We start from the raw sequence: 23777 nt of genomic DNA, 5'->3' as shown, positions 1-23777 counted from the left end.
GGGCGGTGCCGTGGCTGCCTGAGCTGCCGCAGCCTTCGGTGGAGCTGGGGGCGGCTCTGCTCCCGCCCGGGAGGCAGCCCTCAAGTGAATTTTGGGTATCGACTTTAAAACCACGCCGATTTACCGTTTCTCTCACCATTTTTAGGTGTAACTTTCACGTAATTTGCGGGATTTTTCTTAGTTCTGCTTCCTGAGTTGGAGCCCGTCGCCGGTAGGTTGTGCACCGTCACCGGTGACGTGTTTGGGATGAGACAGCTGTCGCTGGGACAGCGGGAGGCCCGCGCCCAGGAGGGTGTCCCGAACACCCTTTCCCAATGCGCGAAGATGGGAGAATTCTTTTTTAACGAATGTTGTCTCCAGAGAACCAGGTGCGCTCTCACAAGCTGAAAAATGCTCGAGTGAATTCTGTCTTTCCCCCCCTTTCGTAGCCAGACTCCAAAATCCGTCATGGATTATCTCTCCAAACCCGGGTTCCTCAGCGTCATCGCTGGAGTCGCATGCGGGGTGTGCCTGGGATGGGGCATTCGCGGGAGGCTTCTCCGGCGGCCCAAAGCCGGAATGGCTGCGCCTGCGAACAACCCCGGGAGCGAAGCTAACGTCATGGGAGAGTCCGGGGAGTTCAAGATGGTGCTGATTGTCCGCAATGATTTGAAGATGGGAAAGGGTAAAGTAGCGGCACAGTGTTCCCACGCTGCCGTTTCTGCCTACAAGCAAGTTCAGAGAAGAAATCCCGAACTCCTGAAGCAGTGGGAGTACTGCGGACAACCTAAAGTTGTCCTCAAAGCTCCCGATGAAGAGACTCTGATCCAGCTCCTGGCTGACGCTAAACACCTCGGACTGACCGTGAGCTTAATACAAGACGCAGGTCGTACTCAGATAGCTCCAGGCTCCCAGACAGTCTTGGGTATTGGACCAGGACCAGCTGATGTAGTAGATAAAGTTTCTGGTCACCTAAAACTCTTCTAAACTGGGGACCAAAGAAATCTGAATGCATTGGTGTATATCAGTACTGAAAGGATAAAATCCAAGTTTTGGGATTTTTTCCGTATGTTCTCACAGTATAAATAAAATAACCAGGTTTTGCAAGAGATTTAAATTTGCAAATCATGAGTTTCTTTAGCTTCTGTATTGTGTTCTAAAGTGGGAAAGAAAATGCTAAGCTCAGTGGAGTTGATGAAAGTAGGGCTGGCAGAATTTTACTACCCATAAGAAAGAACCCAGTATATTTGAGGATTTTGGACTTTGTCTGGTTTACTGGCTGAATAGAAGCATTAATAAAGTTTAAGTGAATTTGTCCCATGCGTTAAAAATGACAAGTTGCCCCCGTCTGCCTTACAGGAGGGTTTTTTGAAGAGACGCTCTTTAATTCAGAAAAGATGAGCTGCTGCAACAGTTAAGAATTGCCCCATACAGCTGGGGGTAGCTGTAGCCAGCTTCCTGCACAGTTTCTAACAGAGTAACTGATGCAATAGCTTGTAACCGGTATGAGACTGACCAAGTTAAACAGGCTTTGCAGCCCAGACCTTAAGAGCCAGTAAAGAGCTGGGGGGAGAAGCTGTAAGCCATGCTCCCTTCTGGAAGGGTCTGTGTAGCTGCTGCTACACACGCAGGAATCTGTGAGCGGGTCAGCATTCCCAGTTTAGCCATAAAATTACCCTACATATAAAAAGGTTGTCATACAGGGACTAACTTAAATCCTGTTTTACTTGGGACTAACAGGTCTTCTTGGGTTTAAGGAAGTACTTGATCACAGAAGTTATGGACAATTCAGATCATGCTGATCACGGCTTGTGTAAATTCTACCCCTGCAGCTCCACTGTACTCTAACACTAAAAGGCAAGTTCCCTGCACTTCTAATGAGGTGGACTTTCTCTGAGTCAGTTTTGTAACAAAGTGGTTTTGCGAGAACTGTGCTGTTGAGTGCATTTCTTTTACAGCCTCTCAGCCACGTCTTCCAGTTGAGTACCTATGAAATATGTTGTAAAAGAGGGAACAGAAGGATTTGTCTCCATCAGTCAAATTCCCAGAGGGAATGTCAGAAGGGTTGAAATGCAAGTGCAATAAATACAGAGAATGGAGAAGTTTTTATACTGCACCTCTTATTTAGGCATAATACTTTTCAAAGACTGACACTCCTCACTGCAGACTCTTGAACAAAGACCCAGAGCCACCTTCAGCCTGTGGCAGGTGAAGCGCCTGAGGCCAACACCCACCATCACACATGGAACTGCTGCAGTGCTCAGCTGACAGGATCACACAGGACAGCTGTGGAGTTCACAGGAGCAAGGACGAAGGTTATTTCAGCCTCACAGCTGGAACCCTGAGGACAGCTCCTGGTTAAGAGACAGAAGCTTCTACAGCAAATCCATCACAAGTATGGCCAGTGCTGTAACACTCATTACACTCAAATATGACAGTATTCATAGAGAAACATTTAAGTCAATTTTATTTGAAGCTAAATATATTTAAGGCAACTTACATACCTAGAACATGATCTCAATTTAACTGACATACCCTACTAAATCCTAATGTATCATCTGGTCAAATATGCTGTAGTTGACCACAATGCAGCCAACTCTTGAAAAGTGCTATTTTCTTCCCTCTGGCATAATCTTTCTATAGAAAAAGCATTACATATTTTCTTGTATCGCCCCCTCAGTGCAAGACACCACTAACGGGTCTCCATTGCTGCTCTCCTAATGGCCCCTCATACCCTTGAATGTACGCGCTTGCATGGCCCACACTACTAGCACTGTAATACTTGGTTCGAGTTCGAAGGTCCTTTTTGAAGACAGTAAAGTGAAGCTACCACTATGCAGTATGTCCACAGTCCAGTAATTTATTTTTAAATTGAGTAATTTCAAATTGCACAAACAAAACTGAACAGCAATATGCTTGAATTCTCTCTTCTGTACACTCAAAACAGTGATCTAAAACACCACAATATCCAACATACACAAACCTCAGGGCAGGGTTAGTAAATACACAGATTGGAATCATGGTGCTCTGTTCCTGAATGGAATGTCCCACAAAAGCACAGGATACAGCACAACATAAGGTCATCTGTTACATATGGAGTGAGCAAAAAGACACTAGCATTTTCTATATGCATAACTGGAAAAACCTGCATAGGTTAAGGAAAAAACTTTTACTCATTTTAAGTCAGGCAAGGTTGTCTGTACGCATTTTAAATTCTTTTAGAGCTATGCAATCCAACCAGGGTAGGATATGCTGATTAGTGTTGTCTCTTGTCAGCAGTCTTGCAAGGTCAAATACAAGTATCTTCGCTTTAGCTTTCTCCGAATATACAGTGAGACTTAAATGCATTTAGAATAGACAGTACATACTGTAAGCTGCTCACATACAATGAACTTAAGATTCAATATTAGAGTTTAACACTATAGAGTGCAAATCAGAATCTTCACAATAGACTTAATGGTAATAAGCAGTCCTGCAAAAGCCCACTTGAACAAAGTTGTTTAAACTATTCCCCTTTTAAAGTAAAGTCTAAATGACATGGAATGTGAAAAAGATTTAACATAAGTGATTCAAATAGTTTGCGCTAGAAAAAACAGTCCTTCATGAAATAAAGGTTACAAGAACACGAGGCAGAACTCTTGCTTTTCCCTGTTATGAGTTAAAGCGGGGAGGGACGGTGGAGTTTCAGTAAGAAAATATGCTAGCTCCAAACTGACTTGTGCTGCATCTTACATGCTGTACCCAAAGCCAGGCTGCGGTTGCCCGTATGGAGGTGCAGTGTAGCCATAGCCAAAAGGTGCTTGTGGGGGAACCGCGACACTGGGTCCTGCTGTCAACATTAGTTGTGGCTGACCTGGAAGACAGAAGAGTTTCATCTTTATTCCTCGGTACTGAGAGTTCAGTTGGCAGAATTCCTGCAACTTCCCTATAGACATTTGTATGTTTAACAATAAGTCCCTGTTGACCTGGTTTAGGGTCCTCAGCAGCTAGAATGGCTATTTCCCCACAAAACCTCAGGACGACAGAGTATATGGCTAAAAATACTACACCATGAAGTACGTGGACACTGACACATTCTTGAAATCTGGGGCAAGTAGTTTAAGTTCTTAGAAATCTGATGAGGAGAGAGAAGGGAACAGCTTCCTATTCCTTTGGCACTGTGTTTGCCTTCCGGAATCAGTTTGGCTGTTGAATAGCATTTCCTGCTCCAATTGTGTTAGTAACTCTGCTTCATTTAAGGCCAGAGTCCTATGGTACAGTGAGCCTGACGCAAAGGCTTTACCCCTGCAGTCCTAAAGTACAGAAACACCTTCTAAAACATTCTCATATGCCACATTTACTACAATGGAACAGTTCATTCTGGAGAATTACATCTTTGATTAGGTGTCTGACTTTCAGCTACTTATGATAACAATTTAATAAGACAGCCCAATAGTTTGCAGTTGTAATAACATATTAGGCCAGGACACAGTTTCCAGACTAGGCAGAACTAGTTAGTTCAGCCTTACAGTAGCAATTCAAACATATTAAGAATATCAAGTGTGCATAAAGACAACTGTTGCAAGATTTTTTACTTTGGAGACAGTGTAGATCAGATTATTTGTCACGCTAGTACTCAGAGCTAGATCTTGAAACATCACACCCAGTGGCTTTATGGCTAATATTCCACAATTATTGTAGTGCTTCAGGGTGTGGTGACTAGAGATGTCAGCTATACACTGGAGGCTCCTTTATCACTGGATGGAATTTATATTTGTAACTCTTACTAGAATTAGTGGAATAACCTGGATACAAAGGAAATACCCAAGATAGAAGAGTAAAGCGTGTTGAGCAAGATCCAAATAATGCACTTGCTGGAAGTCTAGAATAGTACAGCCTCTACACTCCTTTTCTTTAGAAAACATTTCCTTAATGAGCTAGGACAATCCTAAATCCTGCAGTCCATATCCAATCTTAGCAGCAGCAGCATTAGAGTGGTACTTAGTATTTTGGAACACATTCCTTTAAGACTTGATTTCACATGAAGAACGTTCCCATTTCCAAGGACTTCCTTGGGAAAAACCATGACTAGAGAAGTGTGGTTTTAAAAGTGAAATGTGTTACTGACAACACATGAACTAAAGCATTACCATAAACAATAGGTTGTGTTTCTGTAGCTTGCTCCTCTTCCTTTCTCAAAGACTCTGATGCATCCAGTTTATCCACCTGGAATTGAGACCAACAATTAAAAAAACTCCTCTAAAAGAGGTACTTATTCATGGCAGAGAAGTGGAAAAGCCTTAGTGGTATGTTAACACCCATCAAGAAAAGGAGACCATTTACAAGTTAAGATCAATTCAAGTAGCAATGTTGGTACTGGTGCAGTCAAGATTGTCCGTTTCCTGAAAAAAACCCCTAATTGAGGGATTTGTGGAACTTATTTGAAAGCTCACTCCAGGCTGAAGCTTTGTAAGAAAGGTCCCATACTGGACTAGAGCTACTTTGACATCAGTAAGCTCATCAGCCAGTGTTGCTCCAACTATTTCAAACCAACAGCCTTAGGACACAAACTCAGATTTTAGCACAATGTCAGCTGGAGACCTTTGGCATTGGAGCAATTGCTAAGATAATGCCCAGACCTGGAGAAGTTTCCCTGAATGTAACACTAAGGCAAAGTAATCTGAAGTTGGTATTTGTATACAGCAGACTGCAATAGCATCCGACATGTCACTTGAGCCTCGAGATTTCACTTTCCAAACCCATTCACTCATGCAATTTAAGTTCAAATGCAGAGAATGCATGTGTATAAGACTTGCTTTTTTCCACTCTAGAACTGTGTGGCAGTCAGCCTAAACCCACAAATACTCAACTTGTTCCAGCTTAATACACAGTAACAAGACAAGACTAGCCAGCTTCACTCTGCTGCACAGCAAGTACAATTGTGCTGTTAGCCCACCCCTACAGAAAGGCAACAGAAGAAACTTGTTCTGTAGTGAAATATTGCTTGTTACTAAAACAGATCCAAGGAAACTCGGCATTACTACAGTCTAAGGCAGGCCCTGAAACTAAAACCACAAAAATTAGGTATTGATATTTTACCTGGGAGATAAGATTTAGAATAAAGTCAGAGACAGTCATGCCAATTACTTTTTAAGACAGTAAGACAACTCAGAAACCAGATTAGTCTTTCATTTCATTTAGTGTCCTTAATAAAGGAGTTTGAAGACAGGTTTCCTGTACTTAACACAGGGTCGGCACTTCTTACTCACAGCTATACCAACATCCATGAGTTGAACAGTTTTCAGCTTAACTGTGCTACATTAGCAAATATTTGCAGGCAGCTCTAACTGCTTTCTTCCATTTAGTTGTGAATTACAACATATGTTCCATAAACCTGTTAATTTGTAACCTCAATTAGAGGCATAAATCCAGGAAGTGGCATAAGTCCTGAGCTTTACGAGTTCATTCATTGACTGGGCTTTTACGGCAAGCCTTTTTGTTGTGTCACACCAGTATCCGGCTTGCTGCTGTCAAAGTGCACAGGAGTGTATGCCAATGCTTCAAGACTCATTTCCAGACACTGTGCTGAGAACCGCAGTGTTTTTAACTCAAATAGCAACACACTGAACACAGAAGCACAAGTTTAGAGATTCAAATCCAAGGAGAATGCGCAGAGTTTGCTACCAAGCAGAGGCATTGGGCTTACGCACACTTGGAAAGCCTCCAGCCCAGGACATTTAATGCATTTTTGACCCAGTTTTGATGCCTCCTCTCAGAGCTAAACAAATATTTACAATAACAAGTGCAAGTTTGAAACCAGCCTGCAGGATGGTTCTTACACCAATTGCTTGAGCATCACCAGGTTCAGTACCCTACACACTTGTAGCAAGATTGTTTTAAAGGCTTTTCCACAGGGACTGCAATAAGCTGCAGAGGAAAAGTAACATGCATTCAATGTTACTGTGTTATGTGTGCATGAAAAAGAGGCAAAAGTACTGAAGCAAGAGTGAGGTCTGAAGATGACTGCCATACAGGCTCCCCCCAAAAAACCACACGCAGCCCACAGCAATGCCTTGTAGCTTAAGGAATAGTGGGATGTAATTGCAATGACTGCTACACATGCGTAATTTATGCAAACACTGCAGTTCAATTACCTTTTTTCACACACACGCTTTCTTACTGCCTCACTTACTAGCTGCTGAAGGACCTTACACTACGCATTTTAGTCAGGTTAGCCTTGAGTTCCAGTGGTGTAATTACAGACATCTTGTCACCAAGAAGCAGTTTGCATTTAGTCCATCTTCAAGCCATTTGTCAGTTTGTTCGCCCTTTGCTCCACCACATTAATGGAAAACTCACACTAGGGCTGACCTCTGGTCTAAGGAGAATCGGACTGGTATTTGTGCAGAAGCAGATGGACAGAAACCTTAGAGATTGCCCTTCAGAGGGGCAAAATTGCATAGCAAAAGGCAGGCCTCAGAGTAACCTCAAAAGAGCAATAAGCATTACCTTTTTTCTTTTTTCTTTTTTTTTTTTTTTTTTTAAATGAGGTAGCAAGAGAAGTTTAGTGAAGCTGAAGAGCTTGGAAGGCAGTCTTTTTTGCACAACTACAAGAAATTTACTACAGGGAAGAGAACCACAGACTTCGTCTAATAGCTGAAGTTTTAAGCTGCTATGCGAACTGGAGCACCATGTGGATTAGACTAGCACCATAAGAACTGGACACCTGAACAAGGAGGAGTCTCTTCTGAAGCAGCTAGTATCTGTTCTGCCTACTGTCAGCACGCATTAGTAGTAGTCAAGAGATCAGAAACTGGATCACAGTCCTTAAACTAGCAAATGCCATGTTGATTTATGGTTCAGAGACAGTGGTCCAAGACTTAAATATTTCTTATTGTAGGAGGTTCTTTCCAGTCAGATTGGCTGTCAAATAGTAGCGCTGGTGTATCCTTTCAATACCACATTGACTGTGATCCAACTGATCACCTGTACGCCCTTCCTGAGGATCTATTAGCTTATTAGTAGCAAATGAATCTACTTTTGTCCTACAGCACTAGCTACTTGTAGAGTTAAACAATTTGCATATGCTTTAGTGATATTTTGTTTGGGGGAAAAGCAGTAGCAGCAGTGTAGTAAACGTAGGAAAGAAAAAACTCATGCAGAATCCTTAGACTTAGTCCTCCAGACTTAAAGATGGAAAACAAGAATCAACTTTCACCTTTTCCTTTATTGCATCAACCTGCAAAGGAATTCAGAAGGTGCAGCTTAGAAAAATCAAATTCCATATTTAGCATATAAAAGGTAGAAACAAAAGCGTCAGGGAAGAAATAATTAAGGTACAGGTGAGTAAAAACAAAGATACACCAGAAGTATCTGCTTTAGAAAGGCAGCTCTGCTTGTTGTTAGATCTTTCTGCATTGGTTTCATTAGCTACGCTACAGTTATATCCTAATCCTTTAGCAGATCATGAAATTTTAATCTTTAAGAATCCTACTCCAAGACTACTACTCTCAAGAGAGGCCTAGTATTAGTTTAGTACATCAGGCATATCTGACAAGCAATGCTATTGCTTAGGTAGTTCCCCACCTCCCCCAAAATAACAGCATTTAAGGATAGCAAATTGCTATAGGACTACAGAGTAGTCCTGCCTTTAGCAGTAACAGCCAGGCAAATCTTCTAGACAAACAGGCACTCTAGTCTTCATTGACTCGAGCATTGAGTTAAGCTTTTACTTCTCACAGAAGGAGTCTTAATCATTAAAGAATTTACACCATTTCACTGGAAGATACTCTAAAAGCTTCAGCTGGGCAAATCTTGCTAGCGACAGTTGGTATTTAACTCAAATCTGGTTCAAGTCTGTCAGAGCATTACCAAGTACTTTCCCCATCCTAAGTCACTTCAAACAAAAGTTATAGTTAGTGCCATTAAGTATCAGAGCCACATTTTAGGTTAAATGCACAGCAGACCAAGTTAACTCAAGATCTAGCTATAAAGGTTTTTTAGTATACAGTCTAGAATTTAGTTAGAGCTTGATCCTAGCTGGGATTCCAGACTGACACGGCATATGAAAAGCTTGAATCCTGGAACTACTTTAAGATACTGCCTATGGTCAGGCAAATACTACTGATGCAGGTTCTGTAATTGGTAGATAGGGTGGAGTCTGCAAGTGTTTCAGTCTCTTAGAGGGCGAAGTCTCTCCTCAGATGGACTGAAAAATAAGTGTGGACACGGACAGACAGACATTTGACAAAGCCCATATCAATGTTAGTAGCAAGCAGACAGTCTCCAGGCATACACCACAGTGACTAACAAGCTTTCAGTGTTGGAGAAGCACCTGCTCTTACCTTGGTCAAGTATTCCTTCATGACCTGAATAAAGTATGGCATGGCAAAGTCCATGATGTTGTGCCTCCATGCTGTTTCCAAGACAACATCTGGCCTCAGGAGATCATAGCAGGTGAACAGACAAGCACCAAAGCATTCTCTCTTGTTCTCCTGCAGGAACCACTGCAACAACTCTTCTGCCAACTCAGTATCTTTGGATTCTGAAGCATACTGCATTGCATCCTACAACAGGAGAGGGTCTATTTAGCCTTAGGTGCCATAGTACAATCACTGACATGGATGTGGTATTTAACTAAGCTGCAATCTATTATTGACATTAGCAGAGAGGAGGCATTCTATGACTTGTTTCCAAGAAATTTGCCCATCTACTGCCACTCCGAAGCAAGATTTGTCAGATTAGCAACAGGCACCACCTAGTGGCATTCAAAAAGATGCAGCTTTACTAGAAAATCCCGGATCTCCAAACAAGCCAAGTACGCTAAACCAGACCTGTGTAGCGGTCTTACCTTATACAGTCTGTCTTTCTTACAGAGTTCTACACTCTGTTTCCAGCGATTGTTTCCTTTGAAGAGATACGCAGCAATTCTTCGGAACTCTATTAGTTCATGTTTCTCCAAACGTTGAGCAAGAGAAATGTTGTCAAAGTTGTCATATGCATCTATAGAAGTCCTAAGAGCCTGAGTTAAGTAGAAAAAAGTTATTCGCAGCTCAAAGGTACAACTGCATCCACAAAGATGCAAACATTTTCCATACATCTTAGTTCCACATTCCTACTTCTAGAAGGATAAAGTATTTTAGCAAGATCTGCAGACATATCCTTTTTTTTTTTTGAGAAGTTGGTGTTTGACACACATGTAGTTTAGAGTATTCCAGTCAGTATTTTTCAGTAGTGATTGCTGAGGTTAGGAGCCTCTGAATACCAGACAGCTGTTCTCTGAAAACAGTAGAACAGCTAGACATCATAATCGTTTGCCCTTTCTGCGAGTTCTTTCCTCAGCACCCACTGCTTGCCTTAAATAAAAGCTGATCTGTCACACTCCTAACAAAGTAGCCAGTCTACTTCCAGTAGGAATGACTCAAAAAGCTCCCACAAAGCCACTAAGTTCTCCACTTAATCTTTGGCTAGTCACCACTAGTTCAGTTTGAAGTGGCAAAGAACATATACTTAAGGAATGCAAGTTAACAGCAAGCAGGTAACATCTACTGAAAACGAGAGAGAAACCTGTCTAGACATTAAAGGCACACACAAAATATTAGGTTAATACTGACACAGAAGCCAGCTTGAATAGAACTTCGAAATTCAGGAATAGCTGCTTCTATTATGAAGCGTATACAACGTGCAAGTCGATACCCATTCCAGATACTACCATTTCAAGACAAGACATACCTGGTAGTCTTCTTCAATAATGAAGAGGTTGTTCAGGGACTCGTTCACCGATTTGTTGTTGTGATTTTGAACAGAGCGCAAGTAAGGCTTAACCAGTGGTAGCTGTTTAACCTTCAAGGAATCAGGTAGATAAATTTAAGTCAAGATAACATTTTGTAGAGGTCCCCTACCATCTTGCCTGTGAGGCAGTGAACTAGCTAAGCATTTTTAAAATGCTACTACAGCTAAATGCTTTTCCAGTTGCAACTTTTTCTTTGATCTGGATAGTAGGAAAATTACCTTTGTGAAGAAGGTGACAGCACGAGTGTGGTCAAGCCGAGGGGACAACACCATCAGCAGATCATTGAGCAACAGAGGTTTAAATTCCAAATAGAATTGAACTGCCTTGTAATACAGCTCCACATTGGCCACCTAGAGATGAGTAAGGATGCACATTCAGAACAGAAGCCTGATTGTAGAGGAATCCAAGTGACAGACAGACATAGCCTTAGATATTCCAGCACAACTGAGCCACCCATCCAAGACTCATTCTTGTCTCTAGAAATCTCTTTAGTTACTGTAGTTGACTTGCTTTGAAATTATGTGGCAATATCAAGAACTCTGAATTTTAACCAGGCTACTAGTGAAGGAAGAGATCTGAAGTGCACATTGCAAGAAGTTTCCCTCCTTTCACTAGGAAAATAATACCTTAGTGATGATATCTTTGAACTGGCCTTCTTTCCAAGCATCTGTTGGGTGATTCATCATTGTGATTATGGCATTATCATATTCTTCATACTTATCATACAAGAACACCAGCTCAGCCCAGAGATGGGCTTGTTCTGCAGCTCTCAGAACCTAAGCAAAAGGCACATTAGAAATTCCAGTTAACATATATTGCTATCAGTGTCCATCAGTGCTCAGGCTTTAGTGCTATTAATAACCTCAAGAGCTGCTATCACAAAAGCTAGGGTACAGACAATCCTGACAGATGCATTTTAAGTTAAATTTAAGGCCTCAGACTTTCACCTTGGGGATGTTGACTCTGGACCAGAACAGCTCCAAGTGCTCCCTCATCTTCTGTGGCTTGAATTTGGAGTAGAGAATTGCTAGCTCTGTAAACATCCCCATGTGTGCTCGCTCAAGTCCAAGCGCTGCTTCCAACATAGTTATCAGCTCTTCGAAGTAGCCACGATCCTAAGAGATACAGACAGTTTGATGTTTCACATTAGGAACCAACCTGATTCTAAACTTCCAGCTTTGGACAGAGTTGCCATGAAAGAATTTAGACTTTGACTGTACAACAGGAGTCAGCTTAATTACCTGGTAATAGTTAATTAGCTCTTCCAACTCATCTGCATGCACTACAATATGGAGTCCACACATCTGGGCCAAGCGGAACTCTTTTCCATCCACACAAGCGAAGCAGACCTGGAATTGACAATTGCATTATTGCTTAAAATCAAAGCTTCTGAAGAGGCTACAGCTTTGAAGTCCCTTGACTTACTTAATCAGTAAGTTTACCTCTTTCCACGTGCGAGTACTGTTTGCTTTCCGAGCACCATCTACAGCTGCCTGGTATTCACCTAGGTGAACTAAAGTCGAGGCTAAACGGCCAAAGTTGGACACATTGTTATACAACAGCTTAGCTGCTTCATACATCTTTTCATCATAACAGCGATCACCAACCTACAGGAGAGCATAACCAGGTTATTCTTGCAGCTTTTCAGTCAAGAGCTTACATAAAATGTGTAGCGTTCAAGCCATTATCAAAATGGAAATGCCTTTAAAGTCCAAGATCTATCTGCATATCCAAAGAGATAGAAGTCCCAACACCCCTCTAATTAGCAAGACCTAAGGAGCCTGCTGCTGTGATTCAGCAAAACTGAAACTCAGTCTCACTCACTTGCTGGATATGTGCATTGTTGGGTCCATTGATAAACTCCTCTAGCTCTGCTAGACGATTTGTTTTAGCAAGAGCAAAGATTAATTCCGTTTCCACATATGACTCCCGGGCCTTCTTGCGTGCCATTTGGAGATACTTCACCAGTTCTTCCCAGTTTCCTATGAAACAGAGTTCAGAATGCTTACTTCCCGCCATTGAGGACACTTGTGCTTAAGCTATACTACAAGCTCCATCTAGTTTAACATAAGTATTTCTACAGTTATTCCCCAACAATCAAGACTAGCCTTCATACTGCACATACTACATTAAAGTCACATTACAATGGGCCTAATTAAGTAAATCCTGGTATTTAACTTCATGCAAAGACCTCCTTAATAGCCACTGCTCTGACAGAAGTCTCCAGCTAGCTAAAGAAGGTAGTTATAAGACCACTGATTATCTGCAAATGGAATACACTATCTTTTCCCATTCTCATTTAGGGCAGTCTTTGAAGGACCAGGTTCCTCTACTTGCATCAAGATACAGGTTTGGCAGAACTGCAGTCTGAGCAACAGACCATGCAAAAGAGCTGAAAAACATCAACAGCAAAGACTTAAATAAAACTTAATCATACCACTGGCATTGGCAGCTTGAACAACTTCCATGTATGAGGAAGGATCATCTGCTTTAATATACGAGTCAATTGCTTCCTTTACCATCCCTTTCTGAAGCTGTGCTTTAGCCAGCTGACTCCATACAGCAGGCTCATTGCAGCGTTCAGCAAATTCATACGCACGATCCAGGTTTCCAATGTGCTCTATTAATACCTAAAGAAAGGGTTACCATAATCAGCCACTATCTATAAAGGTCAGTTTTACAAGACACTGAGCTGTGTTTTATGTTAGTTCTTCAATGGATCCATAGTTGCTTTTAAAATAGGGACTACTCTATATAACCCAGGCAGCAGGAGTAATGTTATGCTTACGAAGTTTCACTCACTAGAGGGTTCGATACACAATGTTTGTTCTACTTCGTAAGACAAGACACTGAGCAGCTTTGGTCACTTTGCTAATTGGTATTAAGTACCGAAGTCACACGTTAACAGCAAAGTCCTTGTGTGACGATGCACATGTCAGAAGGAGTTATTACGGACTGAGATTTTAAGATACCTGTACAGCTGATGTGTTGACATCAAACTTCCTGAAGATAGCAAATGCCTCCTCGAAAAGCTCATTGCTGATAGCTATATTGGCTATGTCTGGAGCATCATAGTTATCCAGGCGATTGATGTATTCCATGACACGGGTGCGATCAGCCTTAATAGCTGTAAGAATGAGAAGGTTCTGCAGATTCCTAAATAGAGGAAGAAAATATTAGTACATATCAAGTCATGATCAAGAAATTCACCCTCTCCTCTGGAGAAGGTATTAGTTTATTTGCTGTTCCACATTACAGCAATTTAACACCTGCACCAGGTATACTTTCAAGTGTCCTGTGACTTAATTTTGTCTTTACACACCTGTGCTCACTGAACACAGAGTTATCAAGAACTATTTTCTCCAGCAGTTCAATAAGCTCATTAGGAAGATCTGCAGTCATGAAGGCCTTCACAGTAACAGAGACTTCCTCAGGATCCTGTGTCTCTGACAGTGCAGTCTGTACAACCTGTAGGCAGAGTCAAACCATTGACAAATCAGTTAAGTCAGGTACTAGCAAGTCAAGTTAGGACAGTAAAGGCTTTTAATGTTTTGTCAGTTATACCTGGTCAATTAGCGGTCTTCTGTAAGGGTTGCTTTCCAGTAGTACGCTGGCCCACAGTTCAGGGTCTTTACGGCGAACTAAATAGCGGGAAAGACTTTTGAAGAGGGAGTTCTCATTGCACACCTAGTGAAAGGCAAAGTTTATGCAGAGTGAAGTCACAGCTATTGAGCCTACAATGGATGAGCTAATTGTATTGCAACATCAAATAAGCCTGCCCGAGATGCAAGCTAGAAATCTCAGGCTTTGATACTTCCATTAGCCTCCCATTCTAGGATGTCCAGGGGAGTCTCCCATTTCTCATTAAGTTACAGAGGGAGATTAAATAACTACCTATTCTATTAGAAATGAGCAGTTCCTAGTTTAATACTTTTTAGGAAATAAATGCTTTTGTCAGTCATAAATCTGAATACTTATCCCATGACACTCAGGTTAGAACTCAACCCATGAGTCAGCTGCCTTGGCATACATACATTTATAAGTTCCAAATCGCACTGTCCACGCTCATAAGCCACACAGGCCAGGTGAGGGTCCCTCTTCTCACAGTACTTGCCAACCACGCGACTATCATAATAAGGATTCTCACGCAGGAATCTTTCTGGGTTGTTGTTGCTATCAATGTATATTTTGGCCAGTGCATTGTGAGTGGCAGGCTCCTCACAACCCTCGTGAATTCTTGCTTCCAGCCAGGGCAGAAGCAGTTTCAGCCTAGAAAGAAGCAGTTTTCACATTAGAGAGGTTGAGTGAATAAGCAAGTATCCACTTGCACAGTTTCTTCACTAAAGAAGTCAACTTCAGCGTAAGATAGGGTCAGTAACTAAACCAGAATTACAGTACTCCATTTTGACCTGCCTTCTGGTTCATTATTGTAACAGTATAACTTTCTGACACTATAGAGAACACCACATGCCAAAGACACTCATTATCTGGAGGCTGCTTAAGGGAGATCCCCACATCAGCCAAGTAGTAAAGCAGACTTTTGCTGCTTGTCACCTAATGGCAGCTTCTTGCTATGTCAGTACCAGCTTTAGCTATGTAATGAGGACATGCATTGATGAATGAGCAGTATAACACTGCCAGACTGGTAATGGTTAAGAGACTTGTAAAAGTTTAATACCTGTTTCTTTTCTCAACCTCTGCAACAAGCTCATCAGTCGAAAATTGTCCTCTCACTACAAGGATAAGGTTCTTTATCACATCTTCAGAGCAATCCACATCAAGCAGTCCCCCAATAACAACAGGCAGTCGGCTTGGATTCACCTAAACAGGATCATTTAAAGAAGTCAGTGTGTTGTCATGCAGTATAGGCAAGTCAATACTTATCCCTAGAAGTACACTCAAAGGCTGCTTGTTAAGACAGACCTCATCTTCCTGCCTTCACCCCAGCTTCCTGAGGTTCTAGAGAAGTTTGAAAGTCAATTCTTCAGTCAGTAGGGGTTCACACCACAGTGAAGCAGCTCACTAATGCTCAGTCCCCATAGGAAGAGCTCCTGAGCAAGCCAATTTGTCCCTGCAGGAGGTACAAAGGAAAACTTACCCCCTCTAAAATGCTGGAAGTTAGAATTACCCTAAGAACTCCAAAGCTATTCTACCAAGTCTTCCTCCTTCAAGAGGCACATTAGCAGGGGTTACTGCTCAGCTTGAGTGAAGAATAAATAAAAGATCTGATCACGTAAGGGCTAACTTCCCAAGGGCACTATTAGGTACTTAAATGTCAGTCTCAAATATGAGGTTCTTTGCAGAATACTTGCAAACAAAATGCCCATAGTTGCATATAATACTAGAAAGATGGATCAGTTTGACTCATTAAAGCCAAGTGACAAATTGTAACTTACCTTCTGTACATAAATCTCAATATATTTTTGGAGATTATTTCTATACAAGTAGAGCACCAGGTCATGGACAAAGTCAAAGCGATCACATACAATGATGAGTGGCAGCTGGTCAGTGAGTTTAGCTTCCTATAAAGAGAAGAGCTTCAGTAATTTGGTTTTGTTCTCAGGCTTAAGCAGACAAATACAGTCACTTAAACTGTTAAAGCAGCTGAATTTGGAAAGCCAAAATTCAACAGTCAACCAAATAACGACAGCTCATTGTTCAGCTAATTGTTTGCAATATGTAGAAAGTAGGAGTACTCACACCCACTTCAGAGCCTACAGCAAGAAGCTTTCTGAAGTTTAACCCTGCTCCTTTGCATGGCAGAGTCTACGAAGTTTTACAACACAGTACAACTATTACAAGCCTAAGCTATAGATAGCATTTTTAGTTGCCACTGGTGTTTGTTGTGCAGGATTAGCACTCTGGGATTTCAAAAGGAATTTAACCAAGATTAGATTAAGTTGTGGATCATAATGTAAAACTTATATACAAAATTGACTTCAAGTGCCATGTGTCTTGTGATACCTTCTACCTAGGGATTTAGAGAACAGCAAGAATCAAGCTAGTAGCAGTACTACTTAAACTGCTAATCAGATCAGTTATCTAAAAGCATTCAAACTTTCAGCATAAGATTACAAAGGTTACAGTACAGAAGCTCTGTTTATGTGGCAGACAGTATTCCGGATGCGTATTTCAGATCACTTACTCAAACATGCACATCCCAGAATATAATCCTACATATAAATTACACTTAAGGACTTTACACAGGGAGGCCTGTACTGGGAGATTTACCTGGTACATGTCCTGCACATTCCAGACATGGAACAGCACAAAAAACAATAGCTTTCATCAGGAATTTGACAGCTTGATAACTTATCTTAGGTGGCTTGATCAATCTACATACCTTACACCTCGGTGACACCAGGTTATTTTTATAGAATTCTCATTTGAAGAGTTTTGCCATCCTCAGATATGATCAGCAAAATCTAAGACTATGCTATGTAACCAACAAACATGAAGGCAGGAAATGTTCCCAGATAAAGTTTTCCCCTCCCACACTGTTTCTCAGGTATTTCTAGCAGTGTTACATTTATCAATAAGCTCAGCACTAACAACAGGCTTCAGAATCTGAACTTGGAGCGCACCATCTTTTTCCACTTTTCAGAATTCTTTCAGCAATGCTCTGATCCCAGCTATAACAGTCAGTTAGCATGTATTTACACTGAGTGGCATATTCTAGCAGAGCTAAACTGCGGTTCACCTGGCTGAAGTTTCAGTAAGCGTGTACGAGTAAGATGAGTGGGATAGATCAACCTTGAACTCTGAAAGCATTTTTGGAATTAATTGACACTATTCATTTGTTGCTTCTGTAGTTGCTCAGTTGAAGCTGATTACACTGTAAATAAGCATTAAGTTATGAACTCATTTGGCATTATGGTTGTTCTCAACCTTCAAGTTACCTGTTTCCTACTTTATAGCAGACATCTGTAACAAGTTCTAGATGAGCTGGTGCTATTATTGCAGTTTAAGAGTTCAAGCCAGGTTAATCTTACTAAGAGCAGTGAGGAACTGATCTGACCAATTCTCCATTTTTTAGATATTGTTCCAGGCTCAGGCTCTATTAGGAGGTACTGCCAACATGCTAGATACCTCTGGTTTAAGAGGACAGATGGATCCATAAGTGCAAAGGTTAAGGCTCATCTGTATTTTCACAGAGCAGCCTCATTTCACTGGTGACACACACCATGTTTTATCAGAACCCCAAACAGGCCAAGACAGTCCAATGCTACCCAAACATTACCTTGAGGAAGTTTTTAACACGTTCTGGATCATAGCAGTTACTTTCCCTGCAGATTCTTTCCACTTCTTTAATTTGTCCTGTCTTGCATGCAGCTTGAATATATTTGAAGTGCACATCTGGATCCTGGCTGAAGTTTACAATAGAGCCCAGGAAATAGAACAAACCTCGAGGGAAACAGTCAACGTGTTATTCTGCTAAAGCACTTGAGTTGGATCAGTATTACCTTTTAAGCAAGCCTTCCAAGTTACAAATATATGAAAATTTGAATCTGACTACTGCAGAAGTTTACGAAGAACCGAAAAAAGATTCAAGCACTGTAATTGTTTTATGAAGACCAGATTGTCCTAGCTGAGTTGAGCCTGTTGTTGTTCCCCGTGTATTACACAGACTAGTGTATTACACGCAACTTCGATAAATACTGATGTACCATCAATTGCCATAGGTCAGCTTTGTTAAAACATCCAGCATGCCTTCCATATAGAAGACAGGAGGCAAGGAAGAGTTTAGAAAACCAAAAACAGTTGTGCCCAAAAGCTACTATCATACCTTTCACTAAAACAAGCACACAGTGCAAAAGCTGCTTGCCACGACCCACAGCTAAAGTTCACTTAAAACTGATGCCACATAATACTCGACTACTTCAGACAAGTGACTGCCAAGTCACTTAAGAAAGATTCATGTGTTTTTTGGAAAAACACACATAGGCTGCCTATGCAAGAAACTTGCTCCTGTTGTTAGAGGTGAGAGCATGAACTTACCTTCAAAGCTCTTGAAAGACTCAAACAGCTCAATAAGTGACTGTGTTGACAGCTGTTCATGGTATTTTGAAGCTACCTGGACACAGATCTGCAGGTTCTGACGAATGTTAGCAGACAACATAGCACGCAGACACTCCAGAGAATCTTCTACCGATAAGGAACCAAAATAATTCACTAACCACTGCAAAGACACATAAGCCATTTTAGACCCAAGTAGAACACTCTACACTCAAGTCAAATGTTTAAAGCAATTATTGATTGCCTAGCTTTTGCTAGATTCAGGATATTTGATCTCATACCTCAGGATTGAGAAGATGAGTGTGAACTACTGCACGCTTTATGTCATACAAGTCTGTGAAGTGTTCAAGTGCTCTCTGTAGCAAGCCAGCTTTCTCACACAGCTGAGCTATGTGAGCCCGGTCATAATGAGTAAACATTTGGTTTCCCAGGATAGCATCTGCAACCTAGAAGGAATATTGAAAAGTTTCATTTAGTTCCTAAACACAATCACTAGCATTTAATATGGATCACAATGTAGCAGCTAGTCTAGCTACAGACAAGTCCTGATCCAATATAACTCTGAAAGCATACCTGAGGTGCATGCATGAGGTTCATCTCAAGTAAACGTGTTTGCAAGGGACCTTCTGAGGGACGATTATTCTTCAGTGCATCCAGCAAGAAGGCTGTACATTGCTGAATTAAATTATATTCCATAAAGACATCCACAATCTGCAAAAAAAATTTAGGTTTTTGATTAGAAACTGGAAGTATATTTAAACAAAGTAACATCAAGTGCAGCTTCCAAAGCTAAACTGTTTATTCTGGGCACTGCACTAAGCTGTCATTTAGTGTTCTTAAAACTAGGCAAGAAACAGCATTGTCCTGGTAAAGTAAATCTTTCTCTGATGGTAAGAGTATGGCTCCTCTTACCAATTTAAGGCCCTGAAGTTAACATTTCATAGCAATAAAATTATTTACTTGTGTTATGTCTGCAAGAGGCTCTTCATCTTGAACAAGCATTTGTGCAAACTGCTGTCCTTGATCAGGGCTGATTCTCATTACATTCCTCAGCAAAAAAATCCAGTCTGGAGTATATCCAACCTGAAGAGATAATGAAAAGTCGTAACTCAGCAAGAGCACACACTTTGTTAAATACAGAGCTCAGTAAAAGCTACTGTCAGTAGCTTACACAACCCAGTCAGGATTTCCTCATTTCGAAGAGGATACATAGGGAAGTACAAAAGCCTACATGTATGAAGTCTACAGTAATTATTCATAACAAAACCTTAGGCCAAAATAGGTACTACACAGGCTCTCAGATTCCCCCACAATTACTACTTTGCAACATACATTAGTCATTCTTAAATACAGGACAGATATGGCAATTTAATTTCCTCTCACCTTCTTAGCGTACAAAACAATCTTCTGGACTTGTCCTGTTTCAGCAAAACACTGGATGACTTTGTTTGGAACGTTGGCTCTCAGATAGACACTAAGTGCTAGCGTAGGATCTACAGATTTCACAAGGTCTCCCAGCTCCTCTGAGCACTCCAGCTGTTTAAAGATATAAATACAGTCAGTCCACCCTGACCGTGCCATGGTAAAATGCATTATTACCTTCTTCCTCATTTGTCTTCCTTTTGGACTTCTCTTAAAAAAATATTTAAGGTCCAGCTTGATAGCATTATCTGACTCTTTCAGCAGTGATCTATCGGGCTCTGTTCCTCATGCTGTTCTGCAGGAGTTAGAAATACATTTGTAGAGCTAAAAAGAATTAGGTGATACCTTGTATCAGCATGTTTCTTCAGCTAATTACAGATATTTAACCAGAGCTCAAACTATATGCAAGTCAGTACGCAAAGAAGCCTGAAGCGTTTTGGGAAAGAACAGCAGCAGCTCAGAAGCTTTCCATACTAAGTTCATCCTGCTGTAATTTTAAGTAGAATGAGTGAAGCTCTTGGAGTAATTGATCAATTCTCTTGCAGCGATATGGGTCATACTTACAGGTAGAGTGAACACCTATTGCTCAACTATTTGATCACACTAGTGCATTGGTAAGTTGCCCACTTGAGTTTTCGGGGGGGCCTGTCAAGCATTTATATCCCTCCCCCTCCAGGGCTCTAAAGGTGTCTACCCCAAACGTACCTTATCTTCTTTTAACCATTTTTCCAAGAGCTGTTTGCGTCCCTGCTGAAGTACTGGTCTGCAGAGTTCCAGTGACTCGTACTTATTCAGCTGCCCTTGGTCAAGCAGAATGCCAAAGTATTGGAGTAAAGGGGAAGTCTGTCCCGGCTGAGCTGGAACACTCTGGAACCGGCGTATGGTGTCTGGAGTACGCAGGATTCCCTGCCAGAAATAGAGATGCACTTCAGTTTTCTGTTCTGCTATTGTGGCTTGGCAAGAGTTTCTCCAGAAAGGTGAAGTTAGAAATGCTTGCTACAGCGACATTATGTTTTGCCAGCCCAGAATAAGTCAGAAGCAGTATGAATATCAGCTCAGACATTGTCTTTGAGATGTTTTGACAGATGTGCAAGAGTAGCCTATTAGACTTGCTTCAGTAGCAATGCAGATTTAAGTTCAGAAGACTGCCCTACAGAATTAAGATACCCTTGTCCTTGCAAGCAAGTTCCTCTCATCTGAATTTAGTCTCTTAGCCTGTCCTTTTTATTCGGTTTCCAGGTGCAGCCTCAGCTAGAGGCTGTCTTTTCATAGAGACTTTTTTAATCATTGGAGAAGTAAAGGCAAGTACCAGAAACATTAAGCTTCATAGCCATTACTTCATCATTTATTCCTCTCCTCTCCCCCTCTGTGGGCTTCATACAAGCTTTAAGATCTTCCAGCATACAATCAGTACTCTCAGCACATTATGTACAAGTTCTTCACAGGTATGTTAAGTACTACATTAGGACAGGAGCAGTAACAAGATTCTGGTCTTGCCACTTACGAAATTCAGTGAGCTTTCCTGAAGCAAGAAACTTAAGCCAACAGAGTTCAGTACTGTTCTGAATATCAGTCTATTACCTTTGGGGCATTAGCTGCCACTTTTGCTGCTTCCGAATAGTTCCCTTGTGCAAACAGTGCATTGAATTTTCTGGCAAAGAGTTCCTCAGCACCTGCCAGGTTGTTGCGGACAGCCATTCGTAAAGCTAGGTCAGGATTCTGCAGCACATTTGTGATATAGGGAATAATATTCTCTTCTTCCACACACACTGAGAGCACCTGAATAAATAATCAAGGAAAATTTCCAGTTAGTACAAACATAAGAAGTGAGCCAAGGGCTAAGCTAACCTCTAAAAGGAAAGCTATGGCATACATGGAAAGTTTTTTCCTCCCTTGATAACTGCAGAGTCTTGCCATTTTATTTAAGAAACAGACCTCCAGTTAGAAAGAACCTTTACCATCCAATTACTGCATCAAGGCAGATGATTAACAAGCAGTTTAAAGTGAGGTATTTACAGAGGTCAGAAAAACAGGGATAAGTACTATCTTTCTCTAACCTGTACTCAGTGTCTTAAGTAACCAATCCTAAAGGATAAACTAGGAACAAGTCTTCTGCTCTGTATCACCCATGCTCAACAAGCAACAACATTTGAAATCAATTCAGTCTAAAGGCATAGCTGTACAACGTTAGTGGACTGGTTTAAACTAGTTAAGTTAGATGTGTATGGAGATACACTAGCAAATTTTCTTTGGGGCTCAGAACACTGTCAGGCATCAGACATTCTGAACAGAGCTCAAAGTTAACATATTTAAGACTTCCATTAGCATATGCTCTGCAAGAGGATACAATCTGCCCCCCAGAAGAGAGGAATATTCTAGTTCCACTCTCAACAGTAGCACAGTGTTTAGATCCACTGACTGCCATTACAAAACCCCCAAAATTTTGCAACCAGAACCTGAGTTGTAGAAGAAACTAGAAGTCAGACAAGCTGCACTCCTGGTCAGCTATCGATACTACCATATTCCTCATTCCATTATTCTGTCTTGTTAATTTCTGGAAACTTTCAGACATTGATATGAACACTATAGTGTATCATTAAGGGCCAGTGGGATTAGCTAAACAAGTAGTTTCCAGGCCAAGCTCCCTTACTTGTCCCTTTCTGTTTACTCCAATAATTCCAGCTGTTGCTTCATGCTGTGCAGTAACAAATATGGTCTCCCCACTGATTCTGTTCATGTAGATACAGGTGCCAGTTTCCAGGTCATACAAGTGGATATAGCCATATTTTGTTATGAGAAACACCACATCGTGCTTGTCACTGATCTGCAAAATAGGAATAGATTAATCAAATTTGGTATTGGACAAAACGAGTAAGTGCTTGTAAGAACTAGCAGATAGCTGTGCTATTTCAGGACAACTAGAAGTGCTGTTATATTTTTACTTAATACTTGAGTACTATGAGTAGAATGATGTTTCAAGAGCTTGAAAGACAGTTAAATATACATGGGTATTTCTTCCATAAATAAGAACATGCTGCCTTTGAGTGCTCCTTCAGTCTCCACCTTTACTTTAACACTACTGAAGCAGGAGCAGAAATGACACCAGTTTAGTGCCAAGCCTCAGGTCAATATATTGACCGCCTGGCTTCCAGAGCCCTGTTCGTGTCACATCCACCAAGAGAAGCTACGGACTTGTTCTTGTGCTCTTGTTTGCAGCTGTCATACCTGCATGGCAACAGGAAAGTCGTTTTGTGCTTCAGGAGGAAAGAAGACATCCACTGCTTTCTTTGGAAATGGCTGATTCCCAGTAGGTGGTGTGCCAACTTCAATGATATGCAACTGTGCAATAGATAAGATCAGTCTGTTAGCTCTTGTATTTAATTTATTTAACAATAGATTCAACAATGAAGATATGGCAATTCTTTTGCTGCTGAGCCTTAATCCCAAGCTTATACAAAGATAAACTAAGTCAGTCCTCCTAAATATTTTCACTGGCTAAAGGTGTGGCATACTGTATTCATGTACCATAGATGAGGGAAACAGTTAAGCATGATCTTTAGTTACCCCTAGCTATTTAGAAGTTTAAGGA

At 41.2% G+C, this 23777-nt stretch overlaps 2 protein-coding genes across 2 annotated transcripts in view; one reads left to right on the top strand and one right to left on the bottom strand.

Moving 5' to 3' along the window:
* The first annotated feature begins 447 nt into the window (after window positions 1-447).
* PTRH2 (peptidyl-tRNA hydrolase 2) lies at window positions 448-966 on the top strand. The gene has a single exon (XM_009572646.1). It carries the CDS (start codon window positions 448-450, stop codon window positions 964-966), a length of 519 nt encoding a protein of 172 aa, XP_009570941.1.
* A 1462-nt stretch (window positions 967-2428) lies between these two features.
* Window positions 2429-23777, bottom strand: part of CLTC (clathrin, heavy chain (Hc)) — a 28729-nt gene continuing 7380 nt past the window's right edge. Inside the window, 28 exon segments of the mRNA XM_009572645.1 lie at window positions 2429-3832; window positions 5109-5184; window positions 9303-9524; window positions 9809-9979; window positions 10690-10800; window positions 10969-11100; window positions 11377-11526; window positions 11698-11865; window positions 11992-12099; window positions 12193-12357; window positions 12575-12732; window positions 13188-13380; window positions 13723-13906; window positions 14073-14218; window positions 14315-14437; window positions 14785-15019; window positions 15429-15571; window positions 16147-16272; window positions 17991-18154; window positions 18749-18929; window positions 19048-19212; window positions 19340-19477; window positions 19727-19849; window positions 20150-20302; window positions 20894-21094; window positions 21770-21967; window positions 22839-23012; window positions 23414-23527. Coding sequence (XP_009570940.1) covers window positions 3708-3832; window positions 5109-5184; window positions 9303-9524; window positions 9809-9979; window positions 10690-10800; window positions 10969-11100; window positions 11377-11526; window positions 11698-11865; window positions 11992-12099; window positions 12193-12357; window positions 12575-12732; window positions 13188-13380; window positions 13723-13906; window positions 14073-14218; window positions 14315-14437; window positions 14785-15019; window positions 15429-15571; window positions 16147-16272; window positions 17991-18154; window positions 18749-18929; window positions 19048-19212; window positions 19340-19477; window positions 19727-19849; window positions 20150-20302; window positions 20894-21094; window positions 21770-21967; window positions 22839-23012; window positions 23414-23527 — 4347 coding nt within the window. The 3' untranslated portion in view covers window positions 2429-3707.

Source organism: Fulmarus glacialis, unplaced genomic scaffold (assembly GCF_000690835.1).
Source record: "Fulmarus glacialis isolate BGI_N327 unplaced genomic scaffold, ASM69083v1 scaffold32202, whole genome shotgun sequence".
In the NCBI taxonomy this organism is placed as follows: domain Eukaryota; kingdom Metazoa; phylum Chordata; class Aves; order Procellariiformes; family Procellariidae; genus Fulmarus; species Fulmarus glacialis.
The sequence above is the reverse complement of the archived record's forward strand: the minus strand, read 5'-3'. Positions and strand labels throughout refer to the sequence as shown.

Coding starts and splice junctions, on each gene's coding strand:
- PTRH2 (XM_009572646.1), top strand. CDS start 448: ATGGATTATCTCTCCAAACCCGGGTTCCTCAGCGTCATCGCTGGAGTC.